At 38.6% G+C, this 18,966-nt stretch overlaps 5 protein-coding genes across 7 annotated transcripts; 3 read left to right on the top strand and 2 right to left on the bottom strand.

Annotated features, from left to right (window-relative positions):
- Nucleotides 1–87: 87 nt before the first annotated feature.
- On the bottom strand, nucleotides 88–2,373 carry CCT5 (Chaperonin containing TCP1 subunit 5). Its single transcript, XM_963262.5, has 3 exons — nucleotides 2,161–2,373; nucleotides 1,478–2,014; nucleotides 88–1,135 (listed from the first exon to the last, which is right to left on the bottom strand). Exons 1-3 carry the CDS (start codon nucleotides 2,266–2,268, stop codon nucleotides 149–151), a joined length of 1,632 nt encoding a protein of 543 aa, XP_968355.1. The 5' UTR covers nucleotides 2,269–2,373; the 3' UTR covers nucleotides 88–148.
- Nucleotides 2,374–2,599: 226 nt separating this feature from the next.
- FIG4 (FIG4 phosphoinositide 5-phosphatase) lies at nucleotides 2,600–5,553 on the top strand. Its single transcript, XM_963345.4, has 4 exons — nucleotides 2,600–2,783; nucleotides 2,831–4,926; nucleotides 5,053–5,232; nucleotides 5,284–5,553. The coding sequence occupies exons 1-4, from the start codon at nucleotides 2,709–2,711 to the stop codon at nucleotides 5,525–5,527; spliced, it is 2,595 nt and encodes an 864-aa protein (XP_968438.1). The 5' UTR covers nucleotides 2,600–2,708; the 3' UTR covers nucleotides 5,528–5,553.
- Nucleotides 5,554–5,751: 198 nt separating this feature from the next.
- On the top strand, nucleotides 5,752–6,633 carry RpL40 (Ribosomal protein L40). Its single transcript, XM_963426.4, has 2 exons — nucleotides 5,752–5,861; nucleotides 6,194–6,633. Exon 2 carries the CDS (start codon nucleotides 6,202–6,204, stop codon nucleotides 6,589–6,591), a length of 390 nt encoding a protein of 129 aa, XP_968519.1. The 5' UTR covers nucleotides 5,752–5,861; nucleotides 6,194–6,201; the 3' UTR covers nucleotides 6,592–6,633.
- Nucleotides 6,634–6,701: 68 nt separating this feature from the next.
- Nucleotides 6,702–17,617, bottom strand: trpl (transient receptor potential-like). 3 transcript variants are annotated; one of them, XM_015979513.2, is made up of 12 exons: nucleotides 17,502–17,617; nucleotides 11,755–11,879; nucleotides 11,456–11,693; nucleotides 11,263–11,405; nucleotides 11,035–11,215; nucleotides 10,003–10,194; nucleotides 9,722–9,956; nucleotides 9,265–9,673; nucleotides 8,868–9,125; nucleotides 8,032–8,754; nucleotides 7,903–7,983; nucleotides 6,702–7,821 (listed from the first exon to the last, which is right to left on the bottom strand). In XM_015979513.2, the coding sequence occupies exons 2-12, from the start codon at nucleotides 11,838–11,840 to the stop codon at nucleotides 6,777–6,779; spliced, it is 3,591 nt and encodes a 1,196-aa protein (XP_015834999.1). In that variant the 5' UTR covers nucleotides 11,841–11,879; nucleotides 17,502–17,617; the 3' UTR covers nucleotides 6,702–6,776. The 3 variants fall into 3 exon arrangements, with proteins under 3 accessions (XP_015834999.1, XP_064214847.1, XP_968598.1); XM_064358777.1 differs by lacking the exon at nucleotides 17,502–17,617 and adding an exon at nucleotides 15,695–15,713; XM_963505.3 differs by lacking the exon at nucleotides 17,502–17,617 and adding an exon at nucleotides 11,924–12,082.
- On the top strand, nucleotides 12,241–18,849 carry trp (transient receptor potential). Its single transcript, XM_015979514.2, has 14 exons — nucleotides 12,241–12,403; nucleotides 12,707–12,857; nucleotides 12,913–13,151; nucleotides 14,630–14,831; nucleotides 14,879–15,093; nucleotides 15,280–15,470; nucleotides 15,520–15,672; nucleotides 15,943–16,088; nucleotides 16,135–16,241; nucleotides 17,521–17,654; nucleotides 17,702–17,822; nucleotides 17,868–18,222; nucleotides 18,353–18,575; nucleotides 18,622–18,849. Exons 1-14 carry the CDS (start codon nucleotides 12,306–12,308, stop codon nucleotides 18,834–18,836), a joined length of 2,550 nt encoding a protein of 849 aa, XP_015835000.1. The 5' UTR covers nucleotides 12,241–12,305; the 3' UTR covers nucleotides 18,837–18,849.
- The last annotated feature ends 117 nt before the right edge of the window (nucleotides 18,850–18,966 follow it).

Here is an 18,966-nt window from a genome sequence, read left to right as displayed (position 1 = left end):
AATCTAAAAATTTGAACAAAGTGTTCCGTCCGTTAAAATGGAATGGCTGGGAAAGGAGGGAAAGAAAAAGTAAATTTTTTCGCAAACCAGTGTTAATACGTTTATTACGAGTTAAATAAGCGATACAATACAAAACTGATTAATTAAATTAAAGTCCTTGTCCATCATTTGGCGACCTGACATCATCAATTTTCAGTATCATCTTGACCAACTGGGTAGCCAGAAGCAACTGTTGCCTTTTCGATTTCAGAGATTCAATCACATGTTGTTCCCTCATATTCATATTCCCAGTACTCATACAATCAATTCCAAGAGCCGAATCTCCAGTCGCAGCTTGCTTTGCTTTAACTTCTCCCAAGGCATGAATCGCCGACAATCCGCTATTTTCAGCCAACGCCAACGGAATACTTTCCAAAGCTTCAGCAAAACTCCTGAAAGCATATTGTTCCAACGAAGCCAATTGATCAGCTTGTGCTGCCACTGCCAAACTACACGCAATTTCCGCTGCACCTCCTCCATACACAACCCTCGGCTCTTGCACCAAACTCCTAACAACACACAAGGCATCATGCAGACTCCTCTTAGCCTCCGCCACCAACATCTGGTTCCCCCCACGCACCAGAATCGTAACAGCTCGTGAATTGGAACACTCCTCAATGACCAACATGTGATCCTTTGTTGTCCCAAACGATAATTCACGCACCAAACCGGCACTTCCCAACTTATCAGGACTCAATTCCTCAAAACGGGGCACAATACGGCCCCCGGTTGCTATAGCGATGAGTTCGATTTCGGGGCCGCCAACCCAACGAACAGCTGGAAGTTGCTGTTGGAGGAGGAGGTGGTTTGCCTCATCGTCGAAACCCCATTGGCAGATGGCCAACGTTGCCCCCGCCTTTTTTACAAGCCCCACCATTTCTTTGAATTTGTCTTGTTCGTATTGGCGCAATTCTTTGAACTCCTCAACGTTGGTAACGTCCAACTTATGTTTGGTTTTTGGTTTTGGCGGCTCAAATGGACATGTAAGGATCGCCAATTTGACGTTTTTTAATTCTTTGGGCATTTGAGGATGCGACATGGTTTTGTCAATGACCACACCTTTGACCAGTGTGGTGTCCTCCAAACGGCCCCCAACCTGATTCAAATAATCATAGTTAACTTTGTAATTAAATTATGAAATTTTTCTCTATAATGAGCCTCTAAATTCAATGGAACAAATCGCGTTTCAATACGACTTTTAGTTTTTGAGTTATGAGTTTAAAACTTTAACCGCTTCTGTAGCCGGAACTGTTGTCCGGAGCGACTCCGGGTTTAGACGAAAAAATAGATAAATTCAAGCGCTATCAGATAATTCTTTGTTTGTCGCTCTAAGTCTTATATTTTCCGAGAAAAACACAAAAAAGTGGATTTGGTGCAAATTTCTCATCGTACTCGAAATGGCCCATTTAGATCGTATGCAAAATTAATTAATTCCTACCTTTCCTTCGACCTTGATCAATTCGAAATTGACGTCTTTTTGCTCCAAATCGGCGACAGCCAGGACCGCATTGACGGCAATTTCGGCCATTTGTCGATGACACTTATTGATGATTTTCGATCCCAACGTGGTCATCGCCACTTTGATAAGAGGCTCCGTATTCTCCGCCGAAACGGGAAACAATTCGGCAATTTTATCCAAATGTTTAACCGCAGTTTGACACGCCAATTCAAACCCATCGGCGATTCTGATTGGGTGAATCCCCCGGTCGAGTAACGCCCCAGCTTGCTCCAACAACGCCCCCGCAAGAACAACAACTCCCGTTGTCCCATCGCCAATTTCATCGTCCTGCGATTGCGATAATTGCACCAGCAATTTCCCGATCTCATGATCGACTTCCATCATTTTCAAAATCGTGGCCCCATCGTTGGTTACTGTCACTTCACCATCGGGCGACACCATCATCTTGTCCAGGCCTTTGGGGCCCAGCGATGTGCGGATGGTGTTGGCGATTTGCTGGGCGGCCAAAATGTGAGACTGACCAACAAAAACAACACCATTAGGTTTTTTATCAGTGATATGGGTGGGTTTTGGATGATTTTCAGTGGGAAAACAAGGGGAAAAGGGTGTTTTTTGTGAAAATGTAAACACATGATAAATGTCAATAGGTGACTTAACCTCACCTTCAAGGCGTCGATTCCGGTTAATCGCTTCTGGTTTTCTTGGTCGCGTAAAATAATGAACGGGCGACCGAATTCGTCAAAGGCTATACTTCCGGGGAAGGCCGCCATGGCTGATGGGCTTATTTCGCTGAGATAATTGAGGTTTTTTGTTGGGAATTGTTAGTCACCGGCAAAAACTTTCTATAGGAGGTTGTTTGGGATTGGTGGGTGGCTAGTAACGCCCAGCCAATAGGCGCAAAACGCGCGAATTGTGTTATTTTTAAATCGTCTTTTCGCTTTTGATATTACTTATTAGGGCTCATTAATTAATTACACCGTCACTAATATTGAAATGAGTCAAAGGGTACTCCACATGGGAGGATTCTAAAATTATTTTGCTCTATTCAAGGTGTTTTATTTTTACTGTGCTGCCTGTAATGATTTCCCTTCGACCATGATTTCCTTTTACATAACCTCATTTGATTCCAACCTGTCAAATGACTTTTTTCACCAATTGATTCAAAAAAATGTGACCTTGTGTAAGCTTAAAGTGCCCAAAAATCAACAATATGGAGAAAAACGGGGCTATTTTCCACCCAATCATCAGTTCGATCCAAAAAATAGCTTTATACGAAACGAAATCGGTGCGTAAGCACTCAAATAGCCCCAAAAAACTAAGCCCAATTTCCAGAAATATTATCTGGTCGGCTCCAACAACACCCAGACCCGCTTTCGCGTCCTAAAAATCGACCGCCAGGAAGCCAAAGACTTGAAAATCTACGATGACAAAGTGGAATACACTGAGAAGGAAATCCACGATCTTGTCAACATGATTGACTCCGGCAATCGTCAAAGATCCGCAAACAGCGGTTTTTCTAAAGTGATTTCCTCCTTCGGTATCGTCGGTTTCATCCGTTTCCTTGAAGGTTTCTACATAATTTTGATCACAAAACGGCGCAAAGTCGCAGTTATTGGCTACCACACAATTTACAAAATCGAGGACACTTCCATGATCTACATCCCCCATGAATCCATCCGTCTTGTCCACCCTGATGAGCCCCGCTATGTCAAAATGTTCCAAAACATCGACCTCGCCAGCAACTTCTACTTCAGTTACAGCTACGACCTCACCCACACCCTCCAACACAACCTCACGAACCCCAAACAGTTCGTCCCCACGCGGCAACAACCCCACCCCTTAACCACCCTCAGCCAATGCGACTACGGCATCCGCTCCAAGCCCCGCCTTAAATTCGTCTGGAACACCCACTTGCTCACGCCCATCGAGCCCGACCTCCACCCTGATTGGCTCTTATATGTGACGCACGGTTTCATCGGCCAATCAAACATTAACGTGTTTGGGCGTTCCGTTTACGTCACACTGATCGCGCGACGTTCGGTCAAATACGCCGGGACTCGCTTTTTGAAACGTGGCGCCAATTTCGAAGGTGATGTTGCGAATGAGGTGGAAACCGAGCAAATGGTGCACGATTCGGGGGTTTCCTCGTTTAGTCAAAGTCGGTTTACTTCGTTTGTTCAAATGCGGGGGTCCATACCGGGGCATTGGCGCCAAGATATGGGCAAAATGGTGGCCAAACCCGCCATTACAATGGACTTGTATGACCCGTATGCCGAAACGGCAGGGGCACACTTTAACGAGCTTTTGACGCGGTATGGGGCCCCCATTGTCATACTTAACCTAGTCAAACAACGCGAGAAAAAGAAACAAGAACGGTTGCTAAGCGACGAACTTAGTACAGCTGTCAAGTACTTGAATCAATTCCTACCGCCTGATTACCAAATTATTTATAAGACATTTGACATGGCGCGGAAAAACAAAGGCAATAACGCCAACGTGATGGGGCATTTAGCCGAAATCGCGAAAAATGCCGTCATGAAAACCGGTTTTTTCCACAACCAGGCAAAATACTACGCGCAGAAAAGTAGCACACTTGTGGGGCATTATACCGAACGCGGGAGTGTCCAAACGGGCATTATACGCACGAACTGTGTCGATTGTCTCGATCGGACGAATACGGCACAATTCGCAATCGGGAAATGTGTGCTCGGGTACCAGTTATGCGCATTGGGCATTTTGGACTCGCCTAATCTAGAATTCGACACGGATTGCGTCCGAATGTTGGAATGCCTTTACGAGGATCACGGCGATACGCTTGCCTTGCAATATGGGGGCTCACAGTTAGTGCACCGCATTAAAACCTACCGGAAGACAGCCCCCTGGACGTCGCAAGGCAACGATATTATGCAGACGTTAAGCCGCTATTATAGTAACACGTTTTCGGACGCGGAAAAGCAAAATACCATTAACCTATTTTTGGGCATTTTCATCCCGGATGAGAACAAACCGCAGATTTGGGACTACACGTCCGATTATTATTTCCATCACAAACCGATTGTTTACACCAATAAGTCGTTGACGCAATGGTGGGACGCGCAAGTGTTGGAATGCCTCCCGTATGCCTATAATGACATGACGAAGGCATGTTCTGAACTTATTCAAGTCCATTCAAAGGACGCCGAAATGATAGATGCCTATGCTGATTATCACAAACCGTACGAATTGAGTGTTTTGAATGATGTTTATGCCTTTAAAATTAGTAACTCGGTTCGGGATTTTATGCCCAATTGTACTACCGATTATAGTCCGTTTATAATACGGATAAGGCCAGTCAGGCGAAGGGAGGAGAATTCAAATAAAGGTTTTGCAATGAAAAATCCTTCAGTTACGGGGCAAAGTTCCACCAGTTCAGCTGCGTCCAGTTCAAGGTAAATACCAATTGTTTTCCTCTATCGTATTATTTTTTTGGGTTCAGAAAAAGTATCTCGTTTCGTCTCCTAACTTATAGTCCTCCGAAGTTTGGATTTTTTGGATTCGTCTAATTGTTGTTTTAGTTCCGATGTCGATTCGTGCGATGATGAGGACAGTACGTACACGAATGAGTCCCAAGGGACTACTTCAAAGGAGAGTACTCCAGAACCCATCACTTTTAAGGCGCTTTTCCCGTCAATGAAGGAAATTTACGGGACGCAGCTTCAAACACCCAAAAAAACCGACGTAGGGATGTACAAAAAGTAATAAGTTTATGATTTATTGTTTGTACAACAATTGTTTGAGTTTTTTAGGTATGTTTTAATCGGGAAGAAGGCAAACGGAACGGCGAAAAACACAAATACTCTTCCTTCTTTGGCACTTTTTAAGCCACAAAGTAACTTTTCAGAGGACTCTTCCGTTCAAGTTAAGCCGCCAAAGGTCGATAAGAGGTCGATTCAAGTCTATCAGAATTATATTAATGTGGGAATCAACGGCGGCTCGGAACCCAAAGCCTCCGATTTAGCCCTATATCAGAAATATGCTAGTTTTAAGTGATTTTAAATATATTCGATTTGAATTTACCGTTTTTTAATGATATACATGGAAAGCTCTAATAAATACCTATCTTTTTCAAAAAAAAATCATTGTTCTCCGACTTGAGTTTTTGAGAAAATTACAAATAAAAGCAAACAGGTAAAATAAAATTTATAAATAAAAAACTATTGGATCATTTTACACGGCTTAGAATTAAAAGAGTTGAATTTTTGAATGGTTTTTCTGAAATTACGAATAATTATTGAATTTGCCGCTTGTTTTGCCTGTCGATAAAACAGTTGCCTAGATATCGTCTTTTTCGGTGAATAATTGTGGCGACCACGTTGTAGCAACTGTAAGTACAAATTTCTGCTTTAAAACCTCACAAAATACCGAAAATTGATCCAAAATTTGCGTTTACGTGTCCTTACACACTTTGCATGTGATATTTCGTATCGGAAGCCAATTTTTTGCGGTAAAAAAATAACTGAGGTTATGTCACCCACCCCCTTGGAATTTTTTGCGTCCGAATTTCGTGCCAGTTTTGTGTGTGTGTGTGTGTGTCCTAAGCCGTTTTTTCCCGTCTGGTTGAGGTTGTGTGTTGAGTAGTCCATCCCAAAGGCCAATTTTCCCCGAATTAAGTGTGGTTAAGTCCCCGAATTTTCCAAACAAGCGATTGTTTTCCAGCCGCCACGATGCAAATTTTCGTGAAAACTCTGACCGGCAAGACCATCACTCTTGAGGTCGAGCCTTCAGACACCATCGAAAATGTCAAAGCGAAAATTCAGGACAAGGAAGGCATTCCCCCCGATCAACAGCGTTTGATTTTTGCGGGTAAACAGCTGGAGGATGGACGCACTTTGTCCGATTACAACATCCAGAAGGAATCCACCCTTCATTTAGTTTTGCGTCTGCGAGGTGGGATCATCGAGCCGTCTTTGCGGCTCTTGGCCCAGAAATACAACTGCGATAAAATGATTTGTCGCAAATGCTATGCCAGGTTGCATCCACGTGCCACCAACTGTCGCAAGACAAAGTGTGGACACACCAATAATCTCCGACCCAAGAAGAAGCTCAAGGGTTAAGTTGTTGTCATTACGAGCGACAAAATAAACATTTTGCATTGATTTGGGTTTGAATGAGTGACCTTTCCCTCGATCATCCCGTCAAATAATAAAAAACTAAGGCGTTCAAAATTTTATTATTCCTTCAACATTTTACATAATAAATGTTTGATAAACTTGAAAATGGGTACAAATGATTAATATAATTAAAGCCAGCCAGTTTTTGGCTGTCTTCGACCGCGGTCTCCTATTCTTTGGATGTTTCTGACGGCCAGTGGAGACTTCTCTTTTTCTATTTTTTCTTCAACTTCTTCTTTTTTTTCTGGCGCTTCAAGTTCATCTACCGATTTGGCGCAAACTTTTTCTACTTCAACTTGAATTTCTTTTTCTTCTACCGTCAGTTCTTCACTTTTGACCTGACTTTCTTCTTCTTTCTCGTCCAATTGAGGTTCACTTTCTTCTAAGTCGGCTTGAGGTTCTTCTATTTCGTTATTTTCTGTCTCTTCAACTTCATCTTCGCTTTTTGCCTGAACAGTTTCTTCAGGTAGATCGTGTACTTCTTCACTTTCTTCCTTAGTTTCTTCAAGTGATGGTTCCGGTTCATCACTTTTGTCCAGATTTTCTTCAGTTTCTTCCTCTGATTTCTTCAATATTTCGGCTGAACTCTCCCCTTTACTACTCTCATCGATAAAATCAAAACTAAAAGTGACATTTTTCGGCTCAGTTTCTTCTTCTTTCTTCTCATTTTCTTCGGGAGTGAAACTTCCCGATGAGAAAAGTGCTTTTTTGCTCAAACTATCCAAACTTTTATCGTCACTCGAAGTTGGTGAAGTTGGCAAACTTCTAACTTTATCATCATCTAGAGAATTGGAGTCGTTGATAATTTTATCAACCGATTCCAACGACACATCATCAGAGGGCATAGCCTTGACTGGGAGAACGGGCGAGGTCTTGGCACTCTCTAAGTTGATCAAATCCGGTTCTTTTTCCGGCGTTTTCGGTGGAGAAATGGAAATCAAAGGACTCTTGTCTCTGGGAGTTAGGCAATATTTCGTATCGACGGTTTCGGGGGTGATTCCCCGGATTATTTTAATGATGTTGGATCCGGTGGTGTCCGGAAGTTGGATCGGAGTCGTGGCGCGACTCTGATCCGGACTTTTCACTTTCAATTTCCGCGCTTCTTCCATCGCTCTTTGAAGATTTTGCTGCTTTTTGAACGAGTCGCGACTGTGGCAGTGGCCAATCTGCGACCTGTTTGGCAAAAATCAAATTTATTTACAGAGACTTGAAGAAATATTTTTTGCAAAAAAATTTTTTCGTGATATTACTTACGCAATGCAGGCACCTTTGACCACCTGCCTCCATTTACTCAAATTTGAGTTAACAACAGCTAATCTCGCGATTCGCCGAAACCTAAAATTAAACATTTACAAATTTTAAACTTGATCAAGTGTTAAATACTTGGCTAGGGAGTTTTCGCCTTCTGGAGGGGGTTGGTAGATGAATTCTTCCTCTTCTTCCGTAACAACCGGCGCAACTTTAAAGTCCTTCATCAGTCTTCGTTCCCAAACTTTCATTTTTCGGCCCAAAACGGCCTTTTCCTTCATTTCAGCCGAAGAAATATCCATGCCATTTTTCTGCAACACCTCCAATAATTCATAACGAAACGACGAAATGTCGCTCTTTAGTTCATTAACATCGTCTTCAGTCACAGCGTTTTCTTCCAGCTTTCGGTGCATTGCTGAGACATAACGCCAAACTAAAGCCCGCATAACGGCAGTATATTTGTAATCGCGTTCTTTTTCCTCGCGATTTCTTCGCTTCGTTGACATTTTTCGTATTTTGTCTTTCTTGCGCAAGCCCAAAAGTTTGAACAAGTGTTTGGGTTTGGGGAAGATGTTGAAGGGTGACGGTAAAGTAGCGCTTTCTTCGAAATAGCTCATCCATAGTTTGGTTCGTGCAAATTTCCATTCGGTGTCTGAATGTTCGTCGATCATTGCATACGAGTTTGACATCATGGCTATTAGAAGGTTCAATAAAACGATGACATTGATCACCGAGTAAGAACCGAACATTAAAAGGCCCCAAAATCTCGTGTAAGTTTTGATTCCGGTTAACTCAAAACTGGCGAGGTCCACCATACCGAAGCTGGCCCAGAAAAGCGACTGGGACGACTCAAAAACGCTAAAATAGCAATTAATTTCTTTAATTTTATTTATTAGAAACAAGGGCAGGAACTATCAAATTACGTCGACTTTTGCGATTTTTTTAAAGGAAAAAATAAATAAAAAAATTACTTAGCGAAACGGCGCCACTTCATGCACGAATCGGCCGCATTATCAAAATCGGCTTCACCACTTGGTAAATGGTAACATTTCTTCTTTTCCAAATCCGAAAAGTACCACAAGAGTTGGTTCAAACCGCAGGCAAAAGCAAACAGCACCAGAGTGTAAATAAAGAAGAATTTTACAATGTCTATGACCATTCTTCCAAGCGATATTTGCAACGGCCCCAAATGTGGGTTGATGGAGAACAAATGGACCAGTTTTAAGGCACTGAAAAAAAATTAAAAAAACATTTTTTTACCTCTTCTTATTATAATAAAGAATTATTTTCAACACATATAAAAAGAAACCTAGAAGCTTCATTTTTTGCAAAAAAATTCTCAACGCAGTAGTTTTTTTTCACAATTACCTGAAAATATTTGCGGCTGCGAAAAGCCCCTCAGCAATCAATTGCGGATCGAAAGCTTGCCACTCCTCTCGCCTGATATATGCCGTAAAAGGGTCATTTTCAATTTCGGAAGTTTGCTGGATATAGGCAGCCACACGTAACAAAAAAACGGCCGTATAAAGAAAATTTCGCGTAAAATCAATAAAATTCCACAAGTTACGCAAATACGATTTCATTCCTTCCACATAAATCTCGTGAGTTTCCTCGAAAATGAACCCAATAACATAAATCAAGACAACATATTCTAGGATAGTTGGGGGGTTTCCCCTTTGTTTTCGGTACTTTTCCTGTAGGTTTTGTTTCATGCTTTCGGTTCCGAACAATTCGATGATTTGGTCTTCGGCTCGTTGAGACACCAGGATTAACAAAACTGAAACAAAGTTTAAATTTTTGGCCAATGATGAACGTAAAAACTGACACAAAAAGAACAAATAGGACGAGGCATGAATTAAGAATTTCATGAAGGGTTTTCTCATTAGTTTCCCGGTTTTCGTTCCGGGTGTTATCATGTATAGCATGCAATAGAAGGGGAATAAAACGGCCACTTTGACAATGATCATGATTTTTTGGGTTGAGGATTTGCGCCGAAATCCGGGAACGCCTTCGTACCAGATGGCGGCTAAGAGTTGTTGGATGTTTGGATGGGCTACGAACTTTTTTTTTGTTAGAATTTTTGAGTGATGTTTAATTGAGGAATACTTTTTTTTGTTTGTATTGAATGGCGAGTTCGAGGCGTGCAAGTTTCATGTGTTCGCCTTCTTCGTAAGGTGGGGCGGCTGGGTCGTGGTTGAGGATGAACGCTAGTTCTTGGGAGCTGCGAGTTTGGTGGAGGAGGTCGACAGCGAATTGTTGGCATTGGCGGCGCAGGTCCATGTATTCGGATTTACATTCCTGGAATTAAGCATTTGATAAAGTGGAACTGTGTAAAATGATCCGGGGAATCGATTGGCATCGAGAAAATTACCAAATTCCGAATAGTTTCTTAGTTATGAATTTTTTAAAATTTTACCAATTTTTGCATTTATCAGCAATTTGCTCGAAAACTATAAGTCGGAGAACAATAATCTTTTTTGAAAAAAATAGATAATCTAAAGAGCTTTCCAACGATAATACACTTCATGGGGTTATCTCTGATAGTTCCGGAGCTATTGCTCGACAAATGTTCCGGGTACCCAAAATCGACAAAAATTGCGACGAAAATTGAAAAAATCAAACATCAAAAAATCGAACATATGGACTTTTTGTGGACTTTTAACAACTCTAGAGGGATGTACAGGCTCATAAAAGTCCATAAAAGAATGATAGAACGAGTTAAAAAATTTTTTTTCACCATGAAGGTAAGTGTATAACTCAGGAAATTTTAAGCAAAAAAATTCAAAATTTTAAATCTCGTGAAAAGTTGGTATAATACAGAAAATGAGCCGCTGAATTCATTGGAACAAACCGCATAGCTCTACGACTTTTAGTTTTTGAGTTATGAATTTTTTTATTGAATAAAATTTTTCATTATAGAAATTGCCTATTTTAATTTTTTGCAAAAAATTTTAAAATGTCAGATCTCGTTGAAAGTTGGTTTTATACAGAAAATGAGCCGCTGAATTCAATGGAACAAACCGCATTGCTCTTTTAGTTTTTGAGTTATGAATTTTTTTATTCTAAAACTTTTAGTCTAAGTTTTATAGTTCCGGAGTTATTGCATGATGAATGAATAAAAATTGTCTATCTACTTACCGGTTCAGCAAACGCCAGATTCCTCAATTCCCACGACAATTGAAACGCTGTTAAAATCGGATCACTTGACGAAAGTGCAATCAAAGACGGACTTGCCAGAGCTTTGTACTCGTTTAGTCTCGCTAACGAGTGTCGTAAATAATCCTCTTCAGATTCTTTGATACATTCATCACATCCACATCTACGATTTTTAGTTATTTTTATTTATTTTTTTATTTATGGTCGTACTTGATATCATGTGGCATCGGAATAGTCGCTCCTCTGTCTAACAAAATTTTCAAAATTTCGTAATTATTTCGATGGGCGGCCAAAGTCAAGGGAGTGATATCAGGTGTGAACATGGCAGTGTTGATGTCAACTTTTTGCCAACTCTGCAAAATATTTGCTCAAATGAAGCAAAATAAAGTTAACAAAAACTTACATAAGGCTCCCCATCTTTGTGGATCAACTCCTCGTGTTCCAACAAAAGCTCAACAGCTTCCACAAACTCTACGTGAATAGCATGCAGAAGAGCATCTCTAGTTTCCACTCCCATGATCACCAGGAGTTCCACCATTTCGAGATGCTCTTGGTCGATGGCAATCGATAAAGCACCACGTCCTAGACTATCCACACAATTAATATCAAACGATTTTTTCCGGTGGGCTTTTTGCAACATTCTGGAAGAAATAATCGTGTTACTTATTAAATTGTGTTGGTGGTTATTATTTATTCCATTACCGGCGAACATTTGCCATGTCTCCACGTTCAATGGCCAATAAATATTTTTTTTCTTCAATTGAAAGTGACTTGGGCAAGTTGGGCATGATTAGGGTCTTGCGTGTGACTTTAGCCTCAACATCAACCTATCACAAGACAATTAATTAGGGGAAAATTTAATGAAACTTACCGAATCCCCCATTTTGCACAAATTTAGGCGATCACATTACTCTCTAGAAAAATAGGGCGAGTAATAAGTTAGTAATAATCTTGTAAGCGCTTATAACTATGGTCTAATCACATTATTGTCTTTATTAAATTAGATTACACCAAACGAGTGCATTACACTAACCGACTTTTTGGTAAAATTACTATTGGTTTAAATGCAATAAAGCAACTAAGAAAATTGATTGCGCCAATAAGGAATTTTTGGTGATTTTTTCCAACTCAAAACTCCTATTATATAACGCTCCTGGGAGTAATCCTCTTGGCTTTGTCCCGCATTTTAATTCAATTAATAGTGAGGGTCAATACAAACTTGAAAGTATTCTCGATGCGACAAGTGATTGAAAATGTTTGGATCTGATTGTAATAATGAAAGGGCGTTAAGTCAGGTGGAAAAATCGTTTTTGCTTCATGCCGAAAGGGGTGATTGTGCTACAGTTCGCAGGTAATTTTTTATAGCATATTTCATTGTCAGTTGTTTTGAGTGGGTAAAATTGCACTTTAACAAGGGTAGATAAAATATTATTTTAACACTAATTTTTTTCTATTAAATTACTTATTGAAAAAATGTAGTATACATGACAATAAAGATGGTTGATGGTCTTTTAATTAATTATAATTTCAGTTTTCCATTTTTTTTGTTTTTTCTTTGCTGTTTTAGAGTTTTTTAATTTTGTTTTTGTATTCCATTTTCTAAGTTTTTTGCTTTTAAAAATAAACAAGAAATTAATTGCGAAAAAAATAATAGGATAATTGAGGAATATGGTGGTGGTGAGGGCGATCAAGAGTTTGATATAAACTGCATCGATGCTCTAAATCGCTCAGCGTTCGTTATAGCAATTGAGAATGGAAATATCGAGCTGGTGAAGCTTCTCCTTGAGTCGCAGATTGACGTTAAAGTAATCGCAAGTAATAATAAGTTTTATTTTTAGTGCTGCGAAATTTTAATTGCAGGATGGATTGCTTCATGCAATAAATGAGGAATTTGTGGAAGCGGTTGAAATGCTTTTAGATTGGGAGGAGAGGACGCATCAAGTTGGCGATTTGTACAGTTGGGAAAAAGTCGAACGGTGTTCGGCCACTTTTACACCTGATATTACACCTCTGGTCTTAGCCGGGCATAAAAATAATTACGAGATTATTAAGCTGTTGCTGGATAGAGGAGCCACTCTTCCATTGCCTCACGATGTCAAGTAATTAAATTGAAAAATGAAAAATTACACTATTTAGGTCGAAATTTCTGATTTTTTGACTAGAAAAATGTGCTTAATTTCGACTTAATTTGGTGTTTTTTTTGGTAATTCTCTTAGTCTGTTTTGCGCAAAATGAGAGATTGTACAAGAACAAGTTTAAACCGAGGAGCCGTTTTCAAGTGCATAAAACTTTGCTTTAGTGATTTAAAAAAACTGCAACCGCAATGCTCTACGACTTTTAGTTTTTTTTTTATGAATTTTTTTAGTGAAAAACTTTGATCGCTTCTGTAGCCAGAACCGTTGCCCGGAGGGGCTCCGGGTTTGGTCGAAAAAATAAATAAAATTAAGCGCTATCAGATGGTTTTTTGCTCGTTGCTCTAAGTCTTACAGTTTCCGAGAAAAACGCAAAAAATGTTTCTATTTTCACTTTTTTTCAATTTTCAACCGCCAATTACGGCCAAACTATTAGAGTTATCGAAAAACGGAAAAATCGTGGACAACCGGAATAAAAAACTCTACAAAATGGCATAGGACTCAAGGCGATATCTCGCAAAAAAATTCAATTTTCATACGCCGATTACGGCCAAACTAAAAGAACTAGGAGAAAACGCTTTTTTCCATCAGAAAGAGCACATCAAAATCTATAAGATAGAATAGGTTTTATTTGACTTTGAGACATTTTTAAAATTGACCGATTTTAAGGGGGGGGTGTTAACTTTTTTTTAATTTTTTTATTTTCTCATTTACGGTTAAACTATTTTAAAATGTGGAACTATTTTGATCCATATCTATGCAAAATGATCCGGGGAATCGATTGGCATCGAGAAAATTACCAAATTCCGAATAGTTTTTTAGTTATGAATTTTTTAAAATTTCACCAATTTTTGCATTTGTCAGCAATTTGCTCGAAAACTATAAGTCAGAGAACATTAATCTTTTTTGAAAAAAATAGATAATCTAAAGAGCTTTCCAACGATAATACACTTCATGGGATTATCTCTGATAGTTCCGGAGCTATTGCTCGACACATGTTCCGGGTACCCAAAATCGACAAAAATTACGACGAAAATTGAAAAAATCAAACATAAAAAAATCGAATATTTCACTTTTTGTGGACTTTTAACAACTCTAGAGGGATGTAAAAGCATATAAAAGTCCAAAAAACTATAATAGGACAAGTTTAAAAAAAAATAATTTTTCCACCTTTTTGAAGGTAAGTAAGTGTATTAAGCAAATTTTAAGCAAAATAATTCAAAATTTTAAATCTCGTGAAAAGTTAGTATAATACAGAAAATGAGCCGCTGAATTCACTGGAACAAACCGTTTTGCTCTACGGCTTTTAGTTTTTGATTTATGAATTTTTTTGTTGAATTGTTTTTGTTTTCTTCTCAACTTTTTAAAATTTGTACAATTAATTCGGCCTCTCGGTTCAAACGTTCGAAAATTTTTTTTAATTTTTTTCCTGATTAATTTTTAAGATGTGGTTGTGACGAATGCGTTTGCTCAAACCAAAGTGACTCTTTACGACATTCTCAAGCTCGGATCAACTCCTACAAAGCTCTAACATCCCCTTCACTCATTTCCCTCTCATCCACTGACCCTCTATTTACTGCTTTCGAACTTTCGGGCGACTTGAGACGTCTCAGTCGACTAGAAACCGAATTTCGAGCCGAATATAACGTAAGTTATTTTTTTTCTAAACCCAACTTCACCTCACTCACTTGTAGAACATGCGAACTGTTGTGGAAAATTTCGCAGCTTTGCTCCTAGACCATGTAAAAACCTCAGAAGAATTAATGATTCTGTTGAACTACGACGAAAAAAATCCTTCATGGGTTTTGGGCGAACAACAAACTTTGGGACGCTTAAAACTCGCCATAAAATTTAAACAGAAAAAATTCGTGGCACATCCCAATGTCCAACAAATCTTAGGCACAATCTGGTACCAAACAGTAGATATTTGAAAATTTGAAACGTTTTTACTACAGGGTGATTCAGAAAATACAGGTGTTCCAGATCAGTATAACCAAAAATATTTTCTTAAAATACGTGCTGGGCCACCCTGTATTTAAATTAATAAAAAATTACGTTTTTTGTCACCATTTTGAATCACCCTGTTTAATAACAGGTACGAGGGACTCCCCGGATTTCGCCGAAAAAACCTCTTCGGACAAACCTTACAACTAATGAGACTTAGTGCAATGTTTACTGTTTATTGCCTGGTTTATATGCTACTACCAACGTCCAAAATGGGTCTCTTCATTAAAAAACCCTTCGTTAAGTTTATCTGCCACTCAAGCAGCTATATTCTTTTTTTGGGTAATTTAATAAAAATGTTTTTCTGTGACTTTTGAAACGAATTATTTAGTTTTGTTGGGCGTGACATCGCAACGTTTCGAAATCACAATTTTGGAATGGGTTGATACAGGGTGGTCCAGAGATTTCGTCGATGAATGGAAGAGGAAAGAACGTGGGGCTCTTTTAGGATTTGCCGAATGTGCAGTTGTTCTCTACGTTTCAAGTAATTATGAGGGAAAACTTACCTTTGGATGAAATGCTGTCACATGTGACGAATAATGAAACAGGAGTGAACCACACCTGTAATAATGTTTGAGTTGACAGAAGAGCCCACCTTGGCTCAATTTAATTAAAAGTATAGGGAAATCAATAGGCTAATGCTAATTTATGTAGATGTAAAGTGATCAAAAATCTATATTTTTCCACTATTTGGAACGATTTGAAAATAAATGAAAAATAATCTGAGATTAGCTACTCAAGCTTGTTTTTTTAGGTAAAATGTGCAAAGAGATCAAGCACTTGTGGGCCTCGAATTTGCTTGAATACGTTTCGGATTTGTGGAATATTGTTGATTTTGTGACGAATCTTTTTTACGTAGCTTGGCTTTCTTTACGACTTTGTTCCATCTATTTAACACGGGCAAGTGTTTGTTGGAAATTTGCAAATAAATACTAGTATTTTTTAGAGAGCTGAGTCTCTGGGTGAAGATCCTTGGTTTCCACGGGAGGAATGGAACTCATTTGAGCCAATGTTGATAGCCGAAGGGGCTTTTGCAGCTGCGATGATTTTCAGGTTGATAAATAATAATTAAAAAAAAATGGCATCTTTTTGTAAATCGGTCAATTTTTCCGAAACCATGAACATTTTTGGATTTTTCTCAACGCCAGTCGACTCCCCGGAACATTTTACATACGCGGAGTATAACAGTTTATAATTTTGACTTATACTTTTACTGAAATTAATTTTTTTCTTGGGATGGGTAAAAAAAGTAAAAAATTGGCTTTGTCAGAAATTTAAGTGCTTTTTTCTCCACAACGATGATACCCACTACAAAACTAAACTAACGTCAAAATCTACGTTTAATTACCTTTTGATCAGTACAAACTAGGAATAGATCGGAGTCATAGTTTTAGCTCAAGACACATTTAAAGTTTCATGTTTTTAAAAAATTGCTACACGAAAACTATCGACTTAATCGGTCAATATCTCCGAAACCATGAACAATTTTGCATTTTTCTCGATGCCAGTCGACTCCCCGGAACATTTTACATACGCAGAGTTTAACAGTTTATAATTTTGACTTATAATTTTACTGAAATTAATTTTTTTCTTTGGATGGGTAAAAAAGTAAAAAATTGGTTTTGTCAAAACTTTAAATGCTTTTTTCTCCACAACGATGGTTCCCACAACAAAAACTAAAATAGCGACAAAATCTACGTTTAATTGCCTTTTAATCAGTACAAACTAGGAATAGATCGGAGTCATAGTTTTGGCTCAAGACACATTTAAAGTTTCATGTTTTTAAAAAATTGCTACACGAAAACTATCGACTTAATCGGTCAATATCTCCGGAACCATGAACAATTTTGCATTTTTCTCGATGCCAGTCGACTCCCTGGAACATTTTACATACGCGGAGTTTAACAGTTTATAATTTTGACTTATACTTTTACTGAAATTAATTTTTTTCTTGAGATGGTGACAAAAAGTAAAAAATTGGCTTTGTCAAAACTTTAATTGCTTTTTCTCCACAACGATGCTTCCCACAACATAAACTAAAAAATCATCAAAATCTACGTTTAATTGCCTTTTAATCAGTACAAACTAGGAATAGATCGGAGTTATAGTTTTGGCTCAAGACACATTTAAAGTTTCATGTTTTTAAAAAACTCATGAAACCATGAAAATTTTTGCATTTTTCTCAACGCCAGTCCACTCCCCAGCACATTTTACATGGGGACAGTAAAATTTTGTTCAAAAAAAATTACAAAAATAGTTTTTTATTTCTAAAATTAAAAATTATCGGTCGAATCAAAGCTACAAATCACTTACAGTATTAAAAAAATTGTAGTTTCCTGAAGCTGGTTCACATATTCAGCGTAAATCCGCACTTGGGCCCACTTCAAATCTCACTAAGCCGCATGATTATTGACATCGTCAAGTTCTTCTTTATTTATACTTTGGTTTTATTTGCGTTCGGTTGTGGTACGTCTTAGAACGATCTTTTATAAATAACTCAATCAAAACCACAGGTTTGAACCAACTGTTGTGGTATTATGCCGAACTTGAGAAGAACAAGTGTTACCACAGGGGCGGAATGCCCGATTTTGAGGCCCATGACAAGGCTTGCACGATCTGGAGGAGATATGCCAAGTAATTTATTTCAATTAATTGTTTCTAACTGTAATATTTTTTTAGTTTATTTGAAACGTCCCAGTCACTTTTTTGGGCCAGCTTTGGTTTGGTTGACTTGCTCTCATTTGAACTAACAGGGATCAAAAGTTTCACCCGGTTTTGGGCCTTGCTAATGTTTGGCTCGTACTCAGTCATTAATATCATCGTTTTGTTGAATATGTTGATCGCAATGATGTCTAACTCGTTTCAAATCATCTCAGAACGTGCTGACGTTGAATGGAAATTCGCCAGAAGCAAGCTGTGGATGACGTACTTCGAAGATGACGATGTGTTACCTCCACCTTTCAATATTTTGCCAAACACTGAACTGTTTTGTCGGGTTTTCAAACTGAGGCGCAAGAAGAATAAAATTTGCAATGTCAGTCCCTAACAACATTGGTCTGCAAAAAAATCTGTTTTTAGTGATTTTTCTAATTTCTCAAAATTCGATAATCCAATTTTTTGCAGACCAGTATATTTTTTGCAGAATTAAAAGTCTCGATTTGTAGAAAGAATCACAGCTTCGTATCAAAGCAAAGCACGATTCGGTCGTTCGTTTGCTACTAAAACGCTACAATACATCAGAACAGCGCAAACGACACGAATTTGGAGTTACTGAAGACGATGTTATTGAAATCAGACAAGATATTTCGACTTTGCGGTACGAAATCATCGATATTTTGAAAAATAACGGCATGCGAACGCCGAACATGTCGTTTGAGGATAAACAAGGTGCCTAGTTATTTTTTTCCGATTTATTGAACGAAAAAAATTTTAGTGGTTGGGAAAAAAGGGAAAATGATTGAGCGACGAATTTTGCGTGATTTCCACATCGGAGTGGTGGACGAAGTTGGCAAAAGCGAAGTCAGTTATTCCCCGAATAAGAGGAAACGGCGCACTTTCAGAAAGGAAAAAAAGGATTGGAATTCACTAGTGAGGAAGAACACCAAAAGTTACGACCCGATTGGTTCTTCTAAAAATCATTTTGAATAAAGAAAAAAAGTTGTTTTGGTGTTTATTTTTTTCGCTCGATTTTTTATGGCCCTGGTCGTTAAAACAAGACGTAGAATTTAATACTTATTTATGGAACAGAGTTAAAATTAACTGATTCAGAATTATGGAA

This window comes from Tribolium castaneum, chromosome 9 (assembly GCF_031307605.1).
Source record: "Tribolium castaneum strain GA2 chromosome 9, icTriCast1.1, whole genome shotgun sequence".
Classification (NCBI taxonomy): Eukaryota; Metazoa; Arthropoda; class Insecta; order Coleoptera; family Tenebrionidae; genus Tribolium; species Tribolium castaneum.
This window is presented reverse-complemented; position numbering and strand designations above follow the sequence as displayed.